The sequence below is a fragment of the Saimiri boliviensis genome, chromosome 1 (assembly GCF_048565385.1).
Source record: "Saimiri boliviensis isolate mSaiBol1 chromosome 1, mSaiBol1.pri, whole genome shotgun sequence".
NCBI classification, from domain to species: Eukaryota; Metazoa; Chordata; class Mammalia; order Primates; family Cebidae; genus Saimiri; species Saimiri boliviensis.
The window spans coordinates 140702731-140721156 of record NC_133449.1 but is presented as its reverse complement, the minus strand read 5'-3'; the positions used below and the strand labels follow the sequence as shown (position 1 = coordinate 140721156).

Below are 18426 nucleotides of genomic sequence, written 5' to 3'. Positions count from 1 at the left end.
GCTTTCAACAGTAAAGCATGGCTGGGCGTGGTGGCTCACGCCTGTATTCCCAATACTTTGAGACCGAGGCAGGCAGATCACCTGAGGTCAGGAGTTCGAGACAGCCTGGCCAACATGGTGAAACCCTATCTCTACTAAAAACCCAAAAATTAGCTAGGTGTGGTAGGGGACGCCTGTAATCCCACCTACTCAGCAGGCTGAGACAGGAGAAACACTTAAACATGGGAGGCAGAGGTTGCAGTAAGCCAAGATTGTGCCATAGCACTCTAGCCTGGGCGACAAAGCCAGACTCCACCTCAAAAAAAAAACAAAACAAAAACAAAAAACCAACCAACCAACCAGAGAGGCCATGCATGGTGGCTCATGTGGTCAGAAGTTCAAGACCAGCCTGGCCAACATGGTAAAACCCTGTCTCTACTAAAAATACAAAAACTAGCTGAGCACGGTGGCACGTGCCTATAATCCCAGCTACTCTGGAGGCTGAGGCAGGAGAACTGCTTGAACCAGGACCTGAGAGGCGGAGGTTGCAGTGAGCCAAGTCATGCCACTGTACTCCAGCCTGGGCTACAAAGTAAGTCTGTCTCAAAAAAAAAGGAAAAAAAGGTGAAAAAGTAGAGGAGCAACAACTTTATCACTGAAGTTGCTGTTCTTTTTTTTTTTTTTTTTTTTTTTTGAGACAGTATCCCTCTGTCACCAAGCTAAAGTGCAGTGGCATGACTTGGCTCACTGCAACCTCTGCCGCCTGGTTTCAAGCAATTCTCCTGCGTCAGCCTCCCGAGTAGCGGGGACTACAGGCCAGGGTAATTTTTTGTATTTTAATAGAGACAGGGTTTCCCCATGTTGGCTAGGTTGGTGTCGATGTCCTGACCTCGTGATCTGCCCGCCTCAGCCTCCGAAACCTTGCCTGGTCAATCTTCTGTATTTTCAAATTTTGAGTGTCCCAAAGTTTGGAGATGGTTATGGCATCACAGGTTGTTTTTGTACTTTTGTTGTTTGCCTGTGAAGTAAATTCAAACAGCATGTTGTCACTCTGGATCTCAGCCACTGTGTGAATCACCTGAGTTTTCTCTCTTTTTTTTTTTTTTTGAGACGGAGTTTCGCTCTTGTTACCCAGGCTGGAGTGCAATGGTGCGATCTTGGCTCACCGCAACCTCCGCCTCCTGGGTTCAGGCAATTCTCCTGCCTCAGCCTCCTGAGTAGCTGGGATTACAGGCACGCGCCACCATACCCAGCTAATTTTTTGTATTTTTAATAGAGACAGGGTTTCACCATGTTGACCAGGATGGTCTCGATCTCTTGACCTCATGATCCACCCGCCTTGGCCTCCCAAAGTGCTGGGATTACAGGATTGAGCCACCACGCCCAGCCGAATCACCTGAGTTTTCATTATGCTTGTTTGGGTTAGGAACCATTAGGGAAATTTTTTTTTTTTTTTTTGAGACGTAGTTTCGCTCTTGTTACCCAGGCTGGAGTGCAATGGCGCGATCTCGGCTCACCGCAACCTCCGCCTCCTGGGTTCAGGCAATTCTCCTGCCTCAGCCTCCTGAGTAGCTGGGATTACAGGCACGCGCCACCATACCCAGCTAATTTTTTGTATTTTTAATAGAGACAGGGTTTCACCATGTTGACCAGGATGGTCTCGATCTCTTGACCTCATGATCCACCCGTCTCGGCCTCCCAAAGTGCTGGGATTACAGGCTTGAGCCACCGCGCCTGGCCTAGGAAAATATTTAATAAATATCTTTTTGTTTTTGAGACGGAGTTTCGCTCTTGTTGCCCAGTCCGAAGTACAATGGTGTGATCTCAGCTCTCTGCTATCTCTGCCTCCCAAGTTCAAGCAATTCTCCTGCCTCAACCTCCGAAGTAGCTGGGATTACATGTGTGCACCACACCCAGTTAATTTTTGTATTTTTAGTAGAGACGTGGTTTCACCACGTTGGTCAGGCTGGTCTCAAATTCCTGACCACAGGAATCCACCGACCTTGGCCTCTCAAAGTGCTGGTATTACAAGAGTGAGCCACCACGCCCGGACTATAATTAACATCTTAATAGCACACAGTTTAAATGAAGTGGCGCACTGAGTTCTGGCATCCTCTGACTCACCTGCAATCTGGAAATAATATCCTCATTTCCTGTGTGGCCGCCAAAGACCCAGTTGGAATTCTCTGAGTGGCCGTAACTCCTTGAGCTGAAATGAAAATACAGTAATACCCTCCTCAATATCACCTGATAGTAAAGTTCCAGTTCTGCCCCTGCCTCCAGAGTTGGGTGATGCCTGTGCTTCTCTGACAGTGTGGCCCTCACATTAGTCATTAACGGCAAAAACTATGACCAAACACTAGCAACTACAATCCAGGAAATACAAAAATTATGTACCATAGCCAAGAAGGTTTATCCCAAGAATGCAAGGTTAGCTTAACATCTCAAAACTAATATAATGCAGTTATCAATAAAATACAAAGCAAAAGCATAAGATTATCGCAATGGATGCAGAAAAAGCACTTGACAAAACTGAACATTCTTTTGTGATGAAAACAATCAATAAACTAGGAACAGAAGGGAATCTTCTCAATTTGGTACCTGGCATTTATGAAAAACCTACAGCTAACATCAAATTTAATGAGGAAAGACTGAAAGCTTTACACCTAAGATCAGGGGCCAACAAGGATGTCCTCTCTACACTCAGAGAAGTGTCACTGTTTGTACTCAATACTGCCTGGGGCAGGGCATGGTGGCTCATGCCTGTAATCCCAGCACTTTGGGAGGCCAAGGCGGGCAGATCACAAGGTCAAGAGTCCAAGACCATCCTGGCTAAAACAGTGAAAGCTCATCTGTATTGAAAACACAAAAAATAGTGGGCGCCTATAATCCCAACTACTCAGGAGGCTAAGGCAGGAGAATTGCTTGTACCTGACTGAGAGGTGGAGGCTGCAGTAAGCCGAGACGGCACCACTGCACTTCAGCCTGGGAGACAGTCAGACTCTTGTCTCAAAAAAAAAAAAAAAAATAAGCTGGGCGCGGTGGCTCAAGCCTGTAATCTCAGCACTTTGGGAGGCCGAGGCGGGCAGATCACGAGGTCAAGAGATCGAGACCACCCTGGTCAACATGGTGAAACCCCATCTCTACTAAAAATACAAAAAATTAGCTGGGCATGGTGGCGCATGCCTGTAATCCCAGCTACTCAGGAGGCTGAGGCTGGAGAATTGCCTGAACCCAGGAGGCGGAGGTTGCGGTGAGCTGAGATCATGCCATTGCACTCCAGCCTGGGTAACAAGAGCGAAACTCAGTCTCAAATAAATAAATACACAAAGATTAGCTGGGTGTGATGGTGTCTGTAGTCCCAGCTACTTGAGGCACTAAAGCAGGAAGATCACTTGAGCCCAGAAGGTCGAGGCTACAGTGGGTTGAGATCTCACGACTGCACCCCTTGAGCCCAGAAGGTCGAGGCTACAGTGGGTTGAGATCTCACGACTGCACCCCAGCCTGGGTGACCAGTAAGACTCTGCCAATCAATCAATCAATAAATATAAATAAATAAAAGTAGGACTGTCTCAAAGAAAATGTGAATGGATAAACAAAATGTGGCCAATCCTTCTGTTCCACAGTAATCAGGTCTGTGCAAACCTACCCATAAAGGCTGAGGAAGCCAAGCCGAGAGGCTGAAGAATGAGGCTGAAAAATCCAGTTTCTCAGACAAAAACATTTGAAGACTTACAGACAGAAGCCATGTCTCCAGCAGCCTAGATGCTTAGGAGATGCTGCACCCCTCCACTGTTACCCCCAGGCGGGGCTTCTATACAGGCAGTGCTCAACTTACGACCACGGTCGCAACACGATTTGGTCATAAGTTGAGTACACTACATGTACAGTTGAAATGGTGCACGCGGAGATGATAGTGCTACCAGACGCTGGTCCGCACTGTCCTACGCCCAGCTGGGCAACATTTGCGCTGCCAGACGCGGAGGAGTCATGGCTAGCGATTGTGGTCGTAAAGTTGGAATGGTCGTAAATTGTATAGGTTGTAAGTTGATCAATAACTGTACCACCGGGAAGGTCAGTCACCCTTGTAAGGCTGGTTGCCTCTCTAGCAGTTCGAAGATGCCCATCTCCCTCCCCACTTGAAAATTACGTTATCAGAATATGCCCATCATCTAGCTCCGCCTTGGAAATCCCCTCTGCACTCGGCACCTAGCCCTCCCTGGAAATCCCCTCTGCACTCGGCACCTAGCCCTCCCTGGAAATCCCCTCTGCACTCGGCACCTAGCCCTCCTTGGAAATCCCCCTCTGCACTAGGGCACCTAACCCTCCTGGAAATCCCCTCTGCACTGGGCACCTAGCCCTCCGTGGAAATCCCCTCTGCACTCGGCACCTAGCCCCACCCTTGGAAATCCCCTCTGCACTGGGCATCTAGCCCTCCTTGGAAATCCCCTCTGCACTCAGCACCTAGCCCACTCACCGGAAGTCCCACCTACCTACCAATAGCAGCTCGCCGGTCCACATCCAGTTTCTCCAAATCCAATTGAACGCCTTCGCTCCCTATAAAACCCCACTCCTGAGAGGAGTCAGGTGCGACTTCCCTGGCCCCTCTCCCCGGGACCATAGAACCTCGCCCGGGAGCTGAATAAATTGGCATCTAATTTTCTTGTGCTGGCCTCAGTTTCCCAGTTCTTAACTCAGTAATAAACCTACGGAAAATAAACTTTACAAGCCTAGAGAGGAGACGCTGCACCCCTCCACTGTTAGCCCCAGGCAGGGCTGCTATACCACAGGGAAGGTCAGCCTAGAGAGGAGATGCTGCACCCCCTCCACTGTTACCCCAGGTGGGGCTTCTGTACCACTGGGAAGGGCAGTTAGCCTAGAGAGGAGATGCTGCACCCCTCCACTGTTACCCCAGGCGGGGCTTCTGTATCACAGGGAAGGTCAGTCAGCCTAGAGAGGAGATGCTGCACCCCTCCACTGTTACCCCCAGGCAGGGCTGCTATACCACAGGGAAGGTCAGTCTAGAGAGGAGATGCTGCACCCCTCCACTGTTACCCCAGGTGGGGCTTCTACATCACAGGGAAGGTCAGTCAGCCTACAGAGGAGATGCTTCACCCCTCCGCTGTTACCCCAGGTGGGGCTTCCATACCACGGGGAACATCAGTCAGCCTAGAGAGGAGATGCTGCACCCCTCCACTGTTACCCCCAGGCAGGGCTGCTATACCACAGGGAAGGTCAGCCTAGAGAGGAGATGCTGCACCCCTCCACTGTTACCTCCAGGCGGGGCTTCTATATCACAGGGAAGGTCAGGCAGCCTAGAGAGGAGATGCTGCACCCCTCCACTGTTACCCCAGGCGGGGCTTCTATACCACCGGGAACGTCAGTCAGCCTAGAGAGGAGATGCTGCACCCCTCCACTGTTACCCCCAGGCAGGGCTGCTATACAACAGGGAAGGTCAGCCCAGAGAGGAGATGCTGCACCCCTCCACTGTTACCCCCAGGCGGGGCTTCTGTATCACTGGGAAGGTCAGTCAGCCTAGAGAGGAGATGCTGCACCCCTCCACTGTTACCCCAGGCGGGGCTTCTGTATCACAGGAAGGACTATGTAGGACTCCTGAAATCAGCCCCTCAGGGAAAGGCAAGAATGCTCTCTGAATCTAACGACTGGATTTATGGTGGAAGATTTGGTTTTCTGTTCTTAGATGGGATCTCACTGTCACCCACGAGGGGAGTATTATCACAACTCACTGCAACCTATGTCTCCCAAGCTCAAGCAATCCTCCCACTTCAGCCTCCCAAATAGTTGGGACCACAAGCACATACCACCATGCCTGGCTAATATCTTTTTTTTTTTTTTTTGTCGAGACAGGGCTTCACCAGGCTGGTCTCGAACTCCTGAGCTCAGATGACCCACCTGCCTCGGCCTCCCAGTGCTGAGATCACAGGCACAAGCTACTTTGCCTGGCATCAAGGCTGTTTTGACCCAAGAGTGGGATTTAAGGTAACAGCAGATATATGGGAAACCTCAGGCGGCATTCTTGGAGTAGGGTTAACAAGAAGTCAACGTGGCCGCACTAGCACCCATGATGGAGGGCATTACCCTCCACACCTGCTGTGAGCATCAGCCAGCCATAAGGAAGCATGTACTGATAAGGGCTATGATACATGAGCCTCAAAAACATTCTGCTTCCTCCTCAGCAATAGAAACCAGACACTAAGGGCCACATACTACATGATTCTGTCAACAGTAAATATCCCAAACAGGCAAATTCATGAACCAAAGACGGATTCCTGGTTGCCCTAGGCAGGGGACATGGCAGGAAGGCACATACACACTTGCTGTCCCTGCGGCGATGCAGGCAGGAGCCCACTGGAACAAAGGCGGATGGTCCCAGGTGCACTCCGCCCACCATTCTGGCCCACATGCAAATGCCTCAGAAACTGTTTCCTAACTGTTCTGCTCAGATGGTGTGCTGTGATGCCCAATACCTGCTAGACCATTCGTGCCATGCTTCAAACTTACTGATCTTCAGTACCAGGTGACGGAAGAAAAAGACAAAGCTGTTGCTCTTTCTTTTTCTTTTTTGAGACAGAGTCTCACTCTGTTGCCCAGGCTGGAGTGCAGTGGCACGATCTCAGCTCATGGCAACCTCGATCTCCTGGATTCAAGTACTTCTCCTGCCTCAGCCTCCCAAGTAGCTGGGATTACAGGCACCCACCACCATGCCCAGTTAATTTTTGTATTTTTAGTAGACAGGGTTTCACCATGTTGGCCAGGCTGGTCTCAAACTCCTGACCTCAGGTGATCCGCCCACTTCGACCTCCCAAAGGGCTGGATTACAGGTGTGAGCCACCAAGCCCAGCCCAAAGTTGTTGCCCTTGACAACTATATACACATAAAGAAGCTACCGATTTGGAAAGCTTGCTTTTATTTTGTACAGACTTAGACTTGCTGTGTGATATGGTCAAGTGTACTCTGCATAATAAAACTGGACTGAGATAAAAATGCAGTCTTAGAACTACCATGATTAAAAGTAAGGCCTCATTGGTGTGTGATGGTTAATACTGAGTGTCGCCGGATGCGGTGGCTCACACCTGTAATCCCAGCACCTTGGGAGGCCGAGGCGGGTGGATCACGAGGTCAAGAGATCGAGACCATCCTGGTCAACATGGTGAAACCCCGTCTCTACTAAAGATACAAAAAAATTAGCTGGGCATGGTGGCACGTGCCTGTAATCCCAGCTACTCAGGAGGCTGAGGCAGGAGAATTGCTTGAACCCAGGAGGCGGAGGTTGCAGTGAGCCGAGATCGCACCATTGCACTCCAGCCTGGGTAACAAGAGCGAAACTCCGTCTCAAAAAAAAAAAAAAAAAAAAATACTGAGTGTCGGCCGGGCGCGGTGGCTCAAGCCTGTAATCCCAGCACTTTGGGAGGCCGAGGCGGGTGGATCACGAGGTCAAGAGATCGAGACCATCCTAGTCAACATGGTGAAACCCCATCTCTACTAAAAATACAAAAAATTAGCTGGGCATGGTGGCATGTGCCTGTAGTCCCAGCTACTCAGGAGGCTGAGGCAGGAGAATTGCTTGAACCCAGGAGGCAGAGGTTGCGGTGAGCCAAGATCGTGCCATTGCACTCCAGCCTGGGTAACAAGAGCAAAACTCCGTCTCAAAAAAAAAAAAAAAAATACTGAGTGTCAACTTGATTGGACTGAAGGATGCAAAGTACTGATCCTTGGTGTGTCTGTGAGGGTGTTGCTGATGGAGATTAACATTTGAGTCAGTGGGCCAGGAAAGGCAGACTCACCCTTAATCTGGGTGGCCACCATCTAATCAGCTGCCAGCACAGCCAGAAACTCCCCTTTATAGATATCCTATGAGTTCTGGCCCTCTAGAGAACCCGGACTAATTCAGTGAACACTGCTAACCTTTGGTGGAAATCCATCAGCGCATTGACGAGAATGGTACATGCAGCCTCCAGGTCTCCGTCACAGCCCCCTGAGGCAGAGGGCTTAGGGAGAAAGTGCTCATGGATCGCCCACTGGTGGAAGTCCTGTCTAGAACAGCAAATACTGACATCACTTCTGAGAAATGCTTCATGGCCAGAGGTTACCCATACCCAGGAAGTAGGCCCACAGTAAGGAACACACAGCCCGAGTGACAGCTGAATCAAGACTGGTGGCTCAGGACCTCAGAGTCCTCAGTGAGATTCGACTTCACTGTCTGCAAGTTGAGGTGCTGCGGGCTGTGGGAAAGGCCTGGTCTCAGGAGTGACCTCTGTGACCCCTCTTCCACTGATCAAAGCCCACTCAGGATATCATCCCACTGGTTAAGTGCTGACCGCATAGCTGATGAGCTTGGTGAACAGAATGGCCAACCACACAAATGTAGGCTGGAAAGTCGCCTGAGGACACACCTGAACTCCTCACAGCCCACCAGGAGCAGACGGTGAAGCAACCTGAGTCCTGACTTCGGGATCTATGCATACGGACGGGAAAGGGCTCAAGACACACTCACTCAAAACTGCGGTGGCTACACCTGTAATCCCAGCAGTGTGGGAGGCCAAGGTGGGAGGATCACTTGAGCCCAAGAGTTTGAGATAAGCCTGAGCAACACAGGGAGACCCCATCCCTACAAAAAATAAAAAATTAGCCAGGCATAGTGGTGCCCACCTGTGGTCCCTGCTACTCAGAAAGCTGAGGCAGGAGGATCACTTGAGCTCTGGGGAGGGAGGCTTCAGTAAGTCGTGACTGCACCACTGTACTGCAGCCTGGGCAACAGACGGAGACCCTGTCTCCAACCAACAAACAAACAAACGTGCCATGCACAGAACCATCAATACTATAATCCATTCATACAGAAAGAGCTACACCCAGGAAAAATGTGAGTGCCAGGGGTGTGTGCTTTATCCACACTGTCTGAAACTTGCCCAGGACGGTGTATCTAAGTATCACTGAAGTAACTGAGAAAGACAATCCCAGGAATACATCTCCCAAAGTGCTGGGATTATAGGCCTGAGCCACCACGCCCAACTAGGGTAGCTCTTTTAAACCTTTACCGTTCTGTATCTGAAAGCGCATCAGCTTCAGGTCGAATTTCCAGTTCCAGATACAGCCAGTCTCGGTAAGTTAACTAAGAGAAAGGGAACAATTCAATACAACGAGGAGGACAGAACACACAATGCATACGCTAGGCTTATAAAACAGTTTGTCATTTCACCTCATAAGCAGCCCTCCATGTGCCTGTGTTATAATGAAACTGCAGCTCAAAGAGTCCCACAGGAAAGAAACCTAAGTTCTGTCAGGAATTATTTCTATTCTTACAGCATTTCACTGGCAAAAAGATGTTAGCACTGTAATCCTTTTTTTTTCCCAAGTATAAAAGTGCCATTTTAGTATGGGCAACATAGTAAGACCCCATCTTTACAAAAAATTTAAAAATTACCTGGGCACGGTGGCTCATGCTTGTAATCCGGCACTTTGGGAGGCTGAGGCCAGCAAATTGCTTGAGCGTATGAGTTTGACACTAGTCTAGGCAACATGGCAAGACCTCATCTCTACAAAAGATTTATAGATCAGCCAGGCATGGTGGCTTGTAGATGTGGTCCCAGCCACTTGGGAGGTTGAGGCAAGAGGACTGCTTGAGCCCAGGAGGTCAAGGCTACAGTGAGTGACAGCACCAGACCTATCTACAACAACAACAACAACAAAACCCCAAAAAAGAACCTAACAAAAAAAACATCCTCAGCTATTCATGGTAGCAAGTCTTTATTTATTTTTGAAAACAGGGTCTGCAGCCCAGGCTGGAATGTGTGCAGTGGTGCAATCACAACTCACTGCAGGCTCTACCTTGTGGACTCTAGCAATCCCCCTGCCTCAGCCTCTCAAATGGCTGGGACTGCAGGTACACATACCACACTCAGATAATTGAAAAAAAAAATTTTTTAGTAGAGGCCGGGTGAGGTGGCTCACACCTATAATCCCAGCATATAATCCCAGCACATTGGGAGGCTGAGGCAGGCAGATCATGAAGTCAGGAGTTAAGAGACCAGCCTGACAAACATGGTGAAATCCATCTCTACTAAAAATACAAAAATTAGTTGGGTGTGTTGGCATGTACCTGTAATCCTAGCTACGCAGGAGGCTGAAGCAAGAGAATCGCTTGGACTTGGGAAGCAGAGGTTGCGATGAGCCAAGATCGGGCCCCTGCACTCCAGCCTGGGTGACAAGGCAAGACTGTCTCGAAAAAAAAATTTTTTTTAGTAGGACAAGGTGTTACTGTGCTGATGGGGGCTGGTTGTGAACTGAGCTCAGGTGACCCTGCCGCCTCAGCTTCCTGAAGTGCTGGGATTGTAGACGTGAGCCATGGCACCGGTCTTGTGTTAACGTATTTCTTGTTTGTAAATCTTAAAACAGTTCCATGAATCACCATGGACTAATTTCTATGTTGATTTGTGGACTAATCTGAAAAGCTTCCACTGCAGGAAAAGAATCCCGTCACAGCAACATTCCTCAAGCACTCCATCTGGGTGAGACCAGAGCTGCAGTGCTCCGTGCAGGACACACAGACCAGCACACCCTCCAAGTGGGTGAGACCAGAGCTGCAGTGCTCCGCGCAGGACACACAGACCAGCACACACTCCAACTGAGTGAGACCAGAGCTGCAGTGCTCCGCGCAGGACACTCACTGACGTGGCACGGCCAAGGGAGGATACTGCCAGTGCCCCAAAGGCAGGACAATTCCCTCCAAGGTGTTGGTGGGTACAGAGCTGCTCACTGCGTCATCCTTCCTTTTTCCTTCCCACTGTGCCTGCCCATCATTCCTTACACTAAAACAGGGCATCATACTTTTGTGTAGCTGATACAGTTAACAATAAAATTTGTGGAAAAAAGAAGTACAATGATCTTGAGGGTTCTTTTTCTTTTCTTTTTTTTTTTTTTGAGACGGAGTTTCGCTCTTGTTACCCAGGCTGGAGTGCAATGGCGCGATCTCTACTCATCGCAACCTCCGCTTCCTGGGTTCAGGCAATTCTCCTGCCTCAGCCTCCTGAGTAGCTGGGATTACAGGCATGTGCCACCATGCCCAGCTAATTTTTTGTATTTTTAGTAGAGACGGGGTTTCACCATGTTGACCAGGATGGTCTCAATCTCTCGACCTCGTGATACACCCGCCTCAGCCTCCCAAAGTGCTGGGATTACAGGCTTGAGCCACCGCGCCTGGCGAGGGTTCTTTTTCTAAAGACCAAAGCAACGAGGAAAACATCCTAGGAAATAAACAATACCAAGGCATGCTGGTCAGAACAGCATCAGTTCCCACTAATCAGACGCACAGGGGCGAGCCCAGAGATGCCGAGTGCCACCACAGAACCTGGCAGACGTATTTAAAATAACTTCCCAGCCAGGCACAGTGGCTCACATCTGTAATCCCAGCACTTTGGGAGGCCGAGGCGGGTGGATCACGAGGTCAAGAGATCGAGACCATCCTGGTCAACATGGTGAAACCCCGTCTCTACTAAAAATACAAAAATTAACTGGGCATGGTGGTGCGTGCCTGTAGTCCCAGCTACTTGGGAGGCTGAGGCAAGAGATCTGGTTGAACCCGGGAGGCAGAGGTTGCACTGAGCCGAGATCATGCCACTGCAGTGCAGCCTGGCAACACAGCGAGACTGTTTAAAAAAAAAAAAAAAAAAAAAATTTCCCAGGTGTGGTGGCTCATGCCTGTAATGCCAGCACTTTGGGAGGCCAAGGCGTACAGATCACTGGAGATCAGGAGTTCAAGACCAGCCTAAACAACATGGTGAAACCTCATCTCTACTAAAAATACAAAAATTATTAGCCAGGCGTGGTGGCGTGTGCCTATAGTCCCAGCCACCGAGGAGGCTGAGGCATGAGAACCATTTGAACCCAGGAGGCAGAGGCTGCAGTGAGCCCTGACTGCACCACTGTACTCCAGACTGGGTGATACCATGAGACACTGTCTCAAAAATTAAAGGACAATAAAAAAAGAAGTTTGTGTTGGGAGAAAATGGGAAGTATGACAGCATATCTACCTATCCTATTTATTTATTTAAGACAGGGTCTCACTCTGTCATCCAGGCTGGAGTGCAGTGGTGCAATCTTGGCTCACTGCAACCTCCACCTCCCAGGCTCAAGCGATTCTCCTACCTCAGCCCCCCCAAGTAGCTGGAATAACAGGCGCACACCACTGTGCCCAGCTAATGTTTGCATTTTTGATTTTAGAGATGGGGTTTCACCATGTTTCCCGGGCTGATCTTGAACTCCTGACCTCAGGTGATCCACCCGCCTTGGCTTCCCACAGTGCTGGGATCACAGGTGTGAGCACCATGCCATCTCATTATTATTTTGTAACAGCTGCACATGAAGCCACAACAATCTCAGTCAAGATTCCAATCAAATCTCCTATGTGCTGCTGTTCTAGCCTCAGAGAAGACAGTCTGCACACACAAACCCTAGACTTGAGATGTGGCACCATGCAGGGGAAAGAAAGGGTCACCTACCTGAACATCTTCCTCCTTTAACAGCTCTTGGAAGGTTCTATGTGTCCAGAGAGAGAGGGCAGCTCTTTCCCAGTCTGCAGAAGGCAGGTACAAGGGTCTCCAGGAAAGGCTGGCTGCGTCCTCCCGATAAAGAGGCTGTCGGGCCTCTGGGAATAATCTGAGCACAAGGAACTGAAACTGAAACAGAACCGGCAGTTTCATCAGCCAAGTTTCACCGTGAGAGGCCAAGAAAACGCTCAGGTGCAAACAGACCATCAACAGCCATGCCACACACACAACCCCACTTTCAGGGAACTTCAGTCCAGCCCCTGGGGGGGCGCAAAACATGGCCCAAGTTCAGGGGACGTCAGCCCAGCCCCTGGGAGGGCGCAGAGCCCCTCAGTGGTCGTGGCTGTACACAGCGCTCCAGTGATCTGGCCTGTGTGCAGACGTTCCTGCCACCTACCTGCTTCCCTGGGCTAAATGTCTGGAAGCAGTGAAACCGCCAATCTCTAGGCCTCTGCCAGGAATGGCATTCCCACCAAAAATGTACACGAATTGGACAAGCGAAACAGGCTACCAGTGCTGCATCACCGTGTCCATCTCCGCCCCGAGGAGACGAGGCTGCCTGCCGGGTTCTTAACCAGCCCGCGACTACTCAAAGGGCTGCAGTGGGTGGGGACCAGCTGGCCTCTCCTAAACTCCAATTCCATGTTTTCTTTAAAAACTTGGCACCTGGGACAAAGCTCCTCATAGGAAATCACTGTAAATACGCGCACCCTGGATCCTCAGGGGCTGCTCCCAGATTCTGAATTAATTTATCTGGGAAGGCGCCAGGTATCTGTAGTTTCAAAAGCTGCTCAGTTGATTCTAATGTGGTGAAGCCAGCAGTTGAAAACCGCTGTTTTTGAAGCGGAGACTCACTCTGCCTCGCAATCTCGGCTCCCTGCAACCTCTGCTTCCCAGCTTCAAGCAGTTTTCCTGGTCAGCCTCCCTAGTGGCTGGTACCACAGCCATGCACCACCACGCCCAGCTCATTTTTGTATTTTTAGTAGAGACGTGGTTACACCATGTTGGCCAGGCTGGTCTCAAACTCCTGACCTCGTGATCCACCTGCCTTGGCCTCCGAAAATGCTGGGAGTACAGGCATGAGCTACCACATCCAGCCTAAAAACCACTATTTAATAAACAATATGTTTATAAAAATCCTATAAAAGGACAGTACTAGTTTGCAGTGCAATTTCACCCTTGCTTTTGACATTCAGGGTTTTCAATGCTCATCTTTAAATTCCTCTGTCCTGATCAATATAAGGAGCATTTAGTAGACATTTAGTAGAGAAAATGAGAGCATTTAGTAGAGAAAAATGAGAATTATTCTTTACTGGGAAAGATACTTTTTATGAATACTGATCTTTTAATTCCCTTATCTGAAAAATACCAATATCTATTTCCTTATAACTACAGACTTGTAGCTGTCTTCATACAACTTCCCTTTACACTCAGAGGACAGAGGACAAGGCAGTGCTCAGCAGGCAGGCTGCCCAAGCAGACAGCAGAGGTGGCCATGACAGCCTAACCCCGGAGCTGCCCCTGAGATCGGCGCCAAGTGGCAGGAGACCTCGGCTTTCAGCCAGAAAGCTGCGTAAACTTGATACAGCAGAATGAAAAACCAGAAAACAAGGCAACCCACCTTTTTAATAAGGCCTGAAGATAAGCAGCTGCACAAAATACCAAGTGACTGGGAAGGAAACTTGCACAGAGAGTAAGAAACTGCTGCTGTACAAAACCTGAAAACACAAGTTGTAACAGATAAACATACTTCATACAAAATCAGCGATGACGGAAGTAACTTTGAATTTCACGAAACTAAATTTAGTGCATTCTAAACTGGATGGCTGGAGCATCAGTTCTTGGTGTTTTGGTTTGTTTGAAGACTGAGTCTCACTCTGTCACCCAGGCTGGAGTGCAGTGGTACTACCTCGGCCTACTGCAATCCTTGCCTCCTGGGTTCAAGCAATTCTCCTGCCTTAGCCTCCAAGGTAGCTGAGATTACAGGCATCTGCCACCAAGCCCAGCTAATTTGTGTATTTTCTTTAGTAGAGACAGGGTTTCACCATGTTGGCCAGGCTGGTCTCAAACTCCTGACCTCAAGTGACCTACCTGCCTCGGCCTCTCAAAGTGCTGGGATTATAGGCGTGAGCCATTGTGCCCTTGGTTTATTTTTCCTTTGATACAGGGCCTTAATTGGATGCCCAGGCTAGAGTGCAGGAGCATAATCACAGCTCAGGGGATCACTTGAGCCCAGAAGTTCAAGACCAGCTTGAGCAACACAGTGAGACCCTATCTCTCAGTAGTGGGTGTGGGGGTGTGCATCTGCAGTCTCAGCTACCAGGATGATTGCTTGAGCCTGGGGGATCAAGGCTACAGTGAGCCATGATCACTATACCATACTCCAGCCTGGGTGACAGAGTGAGACCTTGTGTCATTTATTCATATATAAGTATATACAACAACACCCGTGTGAAAAGTGAGATTCCATGAGGCAAAGGAGACGGAGCGATCATTTCCAACAGGAAGGTGCCGTCATGGTGTTTTGTTTTTTGTTTTTAGACGTAGTTTAGGACTGTTGCCCAGCTTTGAGTGCAGTGGCGCGATCTGCAATACGTGGCACCTGAAGTGAGGTCCTGAGGCCCTGAACAGACCATTCTCCACCTAAGCACATGGCCCCCATCTGCTTAGCCCTAGAGGTACAGTCCGAGGTGTGGAACACTGGGACCTGCTCACCACGGGGTGCCCAATTACCTGACCAGAGGGAGCTGGTTCAACCAAGGGCCACACAACCCCAAGACAAAACAGAGCTCTCGCCAGGACAGCAAAGAACGCCTCACAATGTGGACAGTTATTATCTACTATTCATTTTAGTAGCAGTATTAATTTTAGCAGTTTGGTATAGTATGATCCCATTTTTATGAACAAAGAAACAAATGCAGGCAAATTATAAACACATGCCAGATAAAATTCTGGAGTGATATATACCAAAATGCTAAAAAGTTATCTCTGGGTAGTATGTCCCATGTCTGTCCCTTCTAATTTATTAAACAAGCATGTGCCACTTTTCTGGAGAGAGGAGAGAAGACACAACTGGGAAGAACAACTCACTTCAGGCAGAAGAGCAAGGAATCCCTGGTCCTACAGGTCAAGAGGTTTTCGAAGAATTCGGGCACAGGAAGGCCCACCGTGGCAGCAGGAGGACCCACATCCACCTCCGGGAGCACAGACCGGGACTCACCCAGGTGCACGGCCAGGGCACCCAAGCCCAGAATATGTGGGGCACTCAGGCTCGGGCCCTGCAATGAGAATGAGGGTAGCAGAGCAGATTGCCCTCTTCCCCGCTGGAATTTTCCAGGGCACTGAAGACAAGCCAGGAAAGCAGCAGCCTGGCCCTCAGGGCAGGCCCACAAGGGTGGCCCATGTAAAGTAGGGGCTCACCTGGTGACGGAGCAGCTGGCAGAGCCGGGTGAGCACTGCAGGGAGCACACGTCCACACATGGTCCTCACCAAGAGGGTGGCCCAGGGCCCCTGCCTGCAGAGACAGCCACGAAACCATCAGCACTGGGCCTTTAGTCCCGCACATCCCTCCAATGGCTAATCCAGGCACCAGAGGCCCAAGAAAGGGCCAGGCTGTTCGCCAAAGCAATGGTCTTTCTAGAAGACAACCCATCTTCCACGGTGCTTCCGGAATTCTGCTGTGTCCTGTTGGACGAAACTCACCATGGCCGCTTGCTCCTGGAGAGCCGAGCTCATGCGTGCCTGGCCTGTGGCCATGGCCCAACAGGAGGGGGCACCCAGAGCAGCCCCACACCCCCGGGAGACACCTGTGCCTTCACCTCTCTGGAGGAGCCACAATGGACGCTGCCATCAGGTTCTGACAGAAAGACGTCAGCAGGAGGTCCACAGCCTAAGGAGACATGGTTCTCGTGAGTGCAGCGTCCCGGGGACGGGAGCAGGTGGAACAAAGTCGGGCAGTGCTTCCACCACTGACATCACAATTCTGCTTCACAAACAGAACTGCAAAACAGGCTTGTGTTTGGAGAGCACATTACAATGCAAACTGGCACCAAAGGCTCCCATTACCCAATCCTGGGAAAGTAAAAGTCCAAGTGCCCTCACGTAACTGCCAATCACAAAATTCTATAGCAGTGAGCAGAACTGGCAAACCTTGTGTGTCAAGGGCCAGAAAAATATTTTAGGTTCTGGGGCCACAAGCAAGTCTCTGTTGCATATTCTAAAGAGGCCGTCAAGACAGGCCTGGTCAACATGGTGAAACCCTGTCCCTACTATAAATGCAAAAGTCAGCCAGGCATAGTGGCACACGCCTGTAATCCCAGCTACCCAGGAGGGAATGACACTGAATATATTTACTAACTGCTTAGTTATGGCAACGATACCAATTAGACTTAGATGCAATCACATAATTATATACTCAATCTAATTACGTTATTACTCTTACTAACCTTTCCTTTAGTATTACAGGGTAGGAACACTTTTAGCCTTATAGTACAGAAATAATCAGATGAAATATAATATGGAACTGAAGGGACATTATGAGAAAGTGATCAGGAGGCAAGAGTAAATACCTTGCAGTAGTGCTAGTGCCTGGGAAGGCGCCCGTTACTTAGCAGGCAGGCCTTGCGGTAATGCCAGCGCCTGGGGAAGCACCCATCGCTTAGGAGGCCGTGAGGGGGAGTTTCCCTTTCACTGGGGAGTTCAGAGAACACTCAGCTCCATCCAGCTCTCGAGGAAGGTCTGACACTAGCCAGCCGGCCCGCAGACATCAGGGGCTTAAACCCTCTCTGTGGAGCTGTGCTCTGATGGTCACCATCCTCGTCCACCTTCCCACCCGATGCTCCCTTGTAAATTCTTAGAACAGAGGAATCCTAAAAGCCTTTGATCTCTCTGACAAGTGCACAGAAAAAATACTGATGTATGTGCCTCCCCTCCTTGCAGTGGCTACCTGAGAGGGAGGGGCCCCCTGTGCTGTACCCACGTGGTCCCCTGTATTGTAAGAACGTGATTTGCTTGACCCCTACTTATCATGTCAGACGAGGCACTCTCCTGACCCTGCCCCCACCTTGTAAACAATAAATATCAGCACACCCAGGCATGCGACGCTACTACTGGACTCTGTGCCTTGGTAGTAGTGGTCCCCCGGGCCCTGGTGAATTCTTTTAACTCTGTGTCCTTGTGTCCTTTCTTTCCTGCGATCTATTGTCTCCACACACAAAAGAACACCCACTAAACCCTGCAGGCAACAGAGCAACACTCAGTCTCAAAAGAAAAATGAGCCAGGCGCGGTGGCTCAAGCCTGTAATCCCAGCACTTTGGGAGGCTGAGGCGGGTGGATCACGAGGTCAAGAGATCAAGACCAACCTGGTCAACATGGTGAAACCCCGTCTCTACTAAAAATACAAAAAATTAGCTGGGCATGGTGGCACGTGCCTGTAATCCCAGCTACTCAGGAGGCTGAGGCAGGAGAATTGCCTGAACCCAGGAGGCGGAGGTTGTGGTGAGCCGAGATCGCGCCATTGCACTCCAGCCTGGGTAACAAGAGCGAAACTCCGTCTCAAAAAAAAAAAAAAAAAAAAAAAGAAAAATGAAGGGACCGGGCACGGTGACTTCACACCTGTAATGCCAACATCTGCGAGGTAGACAGGTCACTTGAGTTCAGGAGCTCTAGACCAGTCAAGACAACACAGAGAAACCCCATCTCTACAAAAAATACAAAAATTAGCTCGGTGTGGTGGCGCATGCCTGTAGTCCCAGCTATTCAGGAGGCTTGAGGCAGAAGGATCATTTAAGCCCAGGAGGTTGAAGCTGCAGTGAGCCATGACTACCACTGTACTCCAGCCTGAGCACCAAAGCAAGATCCTGTCTCCAAAAATAAATAAATAAA

The 18426-nt window shown here is 49.8% G+C and overlaps 1 protein-coding gene across 16 annotated transcripts in view; it reads right to left on the bottom strand.

The window, feature by feature from the left end:
* Positions 1–18426, bottom strand: part of FANCA (FA complementation group A) — a 92929-nt gene that overhangs the window by 17693 nt on the left and 56810 nt on the right. For 8 of the 16 annotated variants that reach the window (XM_074405338.1, XM_039460270.2, XM_074405319.1 and 5 more), the window contains 8 exons: positions 16361–16431; positions 15963–16056; positions 15633–15820; positions 14164–14260; positions 12495–12671; positions 9036–9109; positions 7906–8034; positions 2104–2188 (listed from right to left, as the gene is read on the bottom strand). In XM_074405338.1, coding sequence (XP_074261439.1) covers positions 2104–2188; positions 7906–8034; positions 9036–9109; positions 12495–12671; positions 14164–14260; positions 15633–15820; positions 15963–16056; positions 16361–16431 — 915 coding nt within the window. Of the gene's footprint in view, positions 1–514; positions 998–2102; positions 2189–7905; positions 8035–9035; positions 9534–12494; positions 12672–14163; positions 14261–15632; positions 15821–15962; positions 16227–16360; positions 16432–18426 lie in introns of those variants that run through there. The other 8 variants (XM_074405359.1, XM_074405323.1, XM_074405361.1 and 5 more) reach the window with 8 other exon arrangements.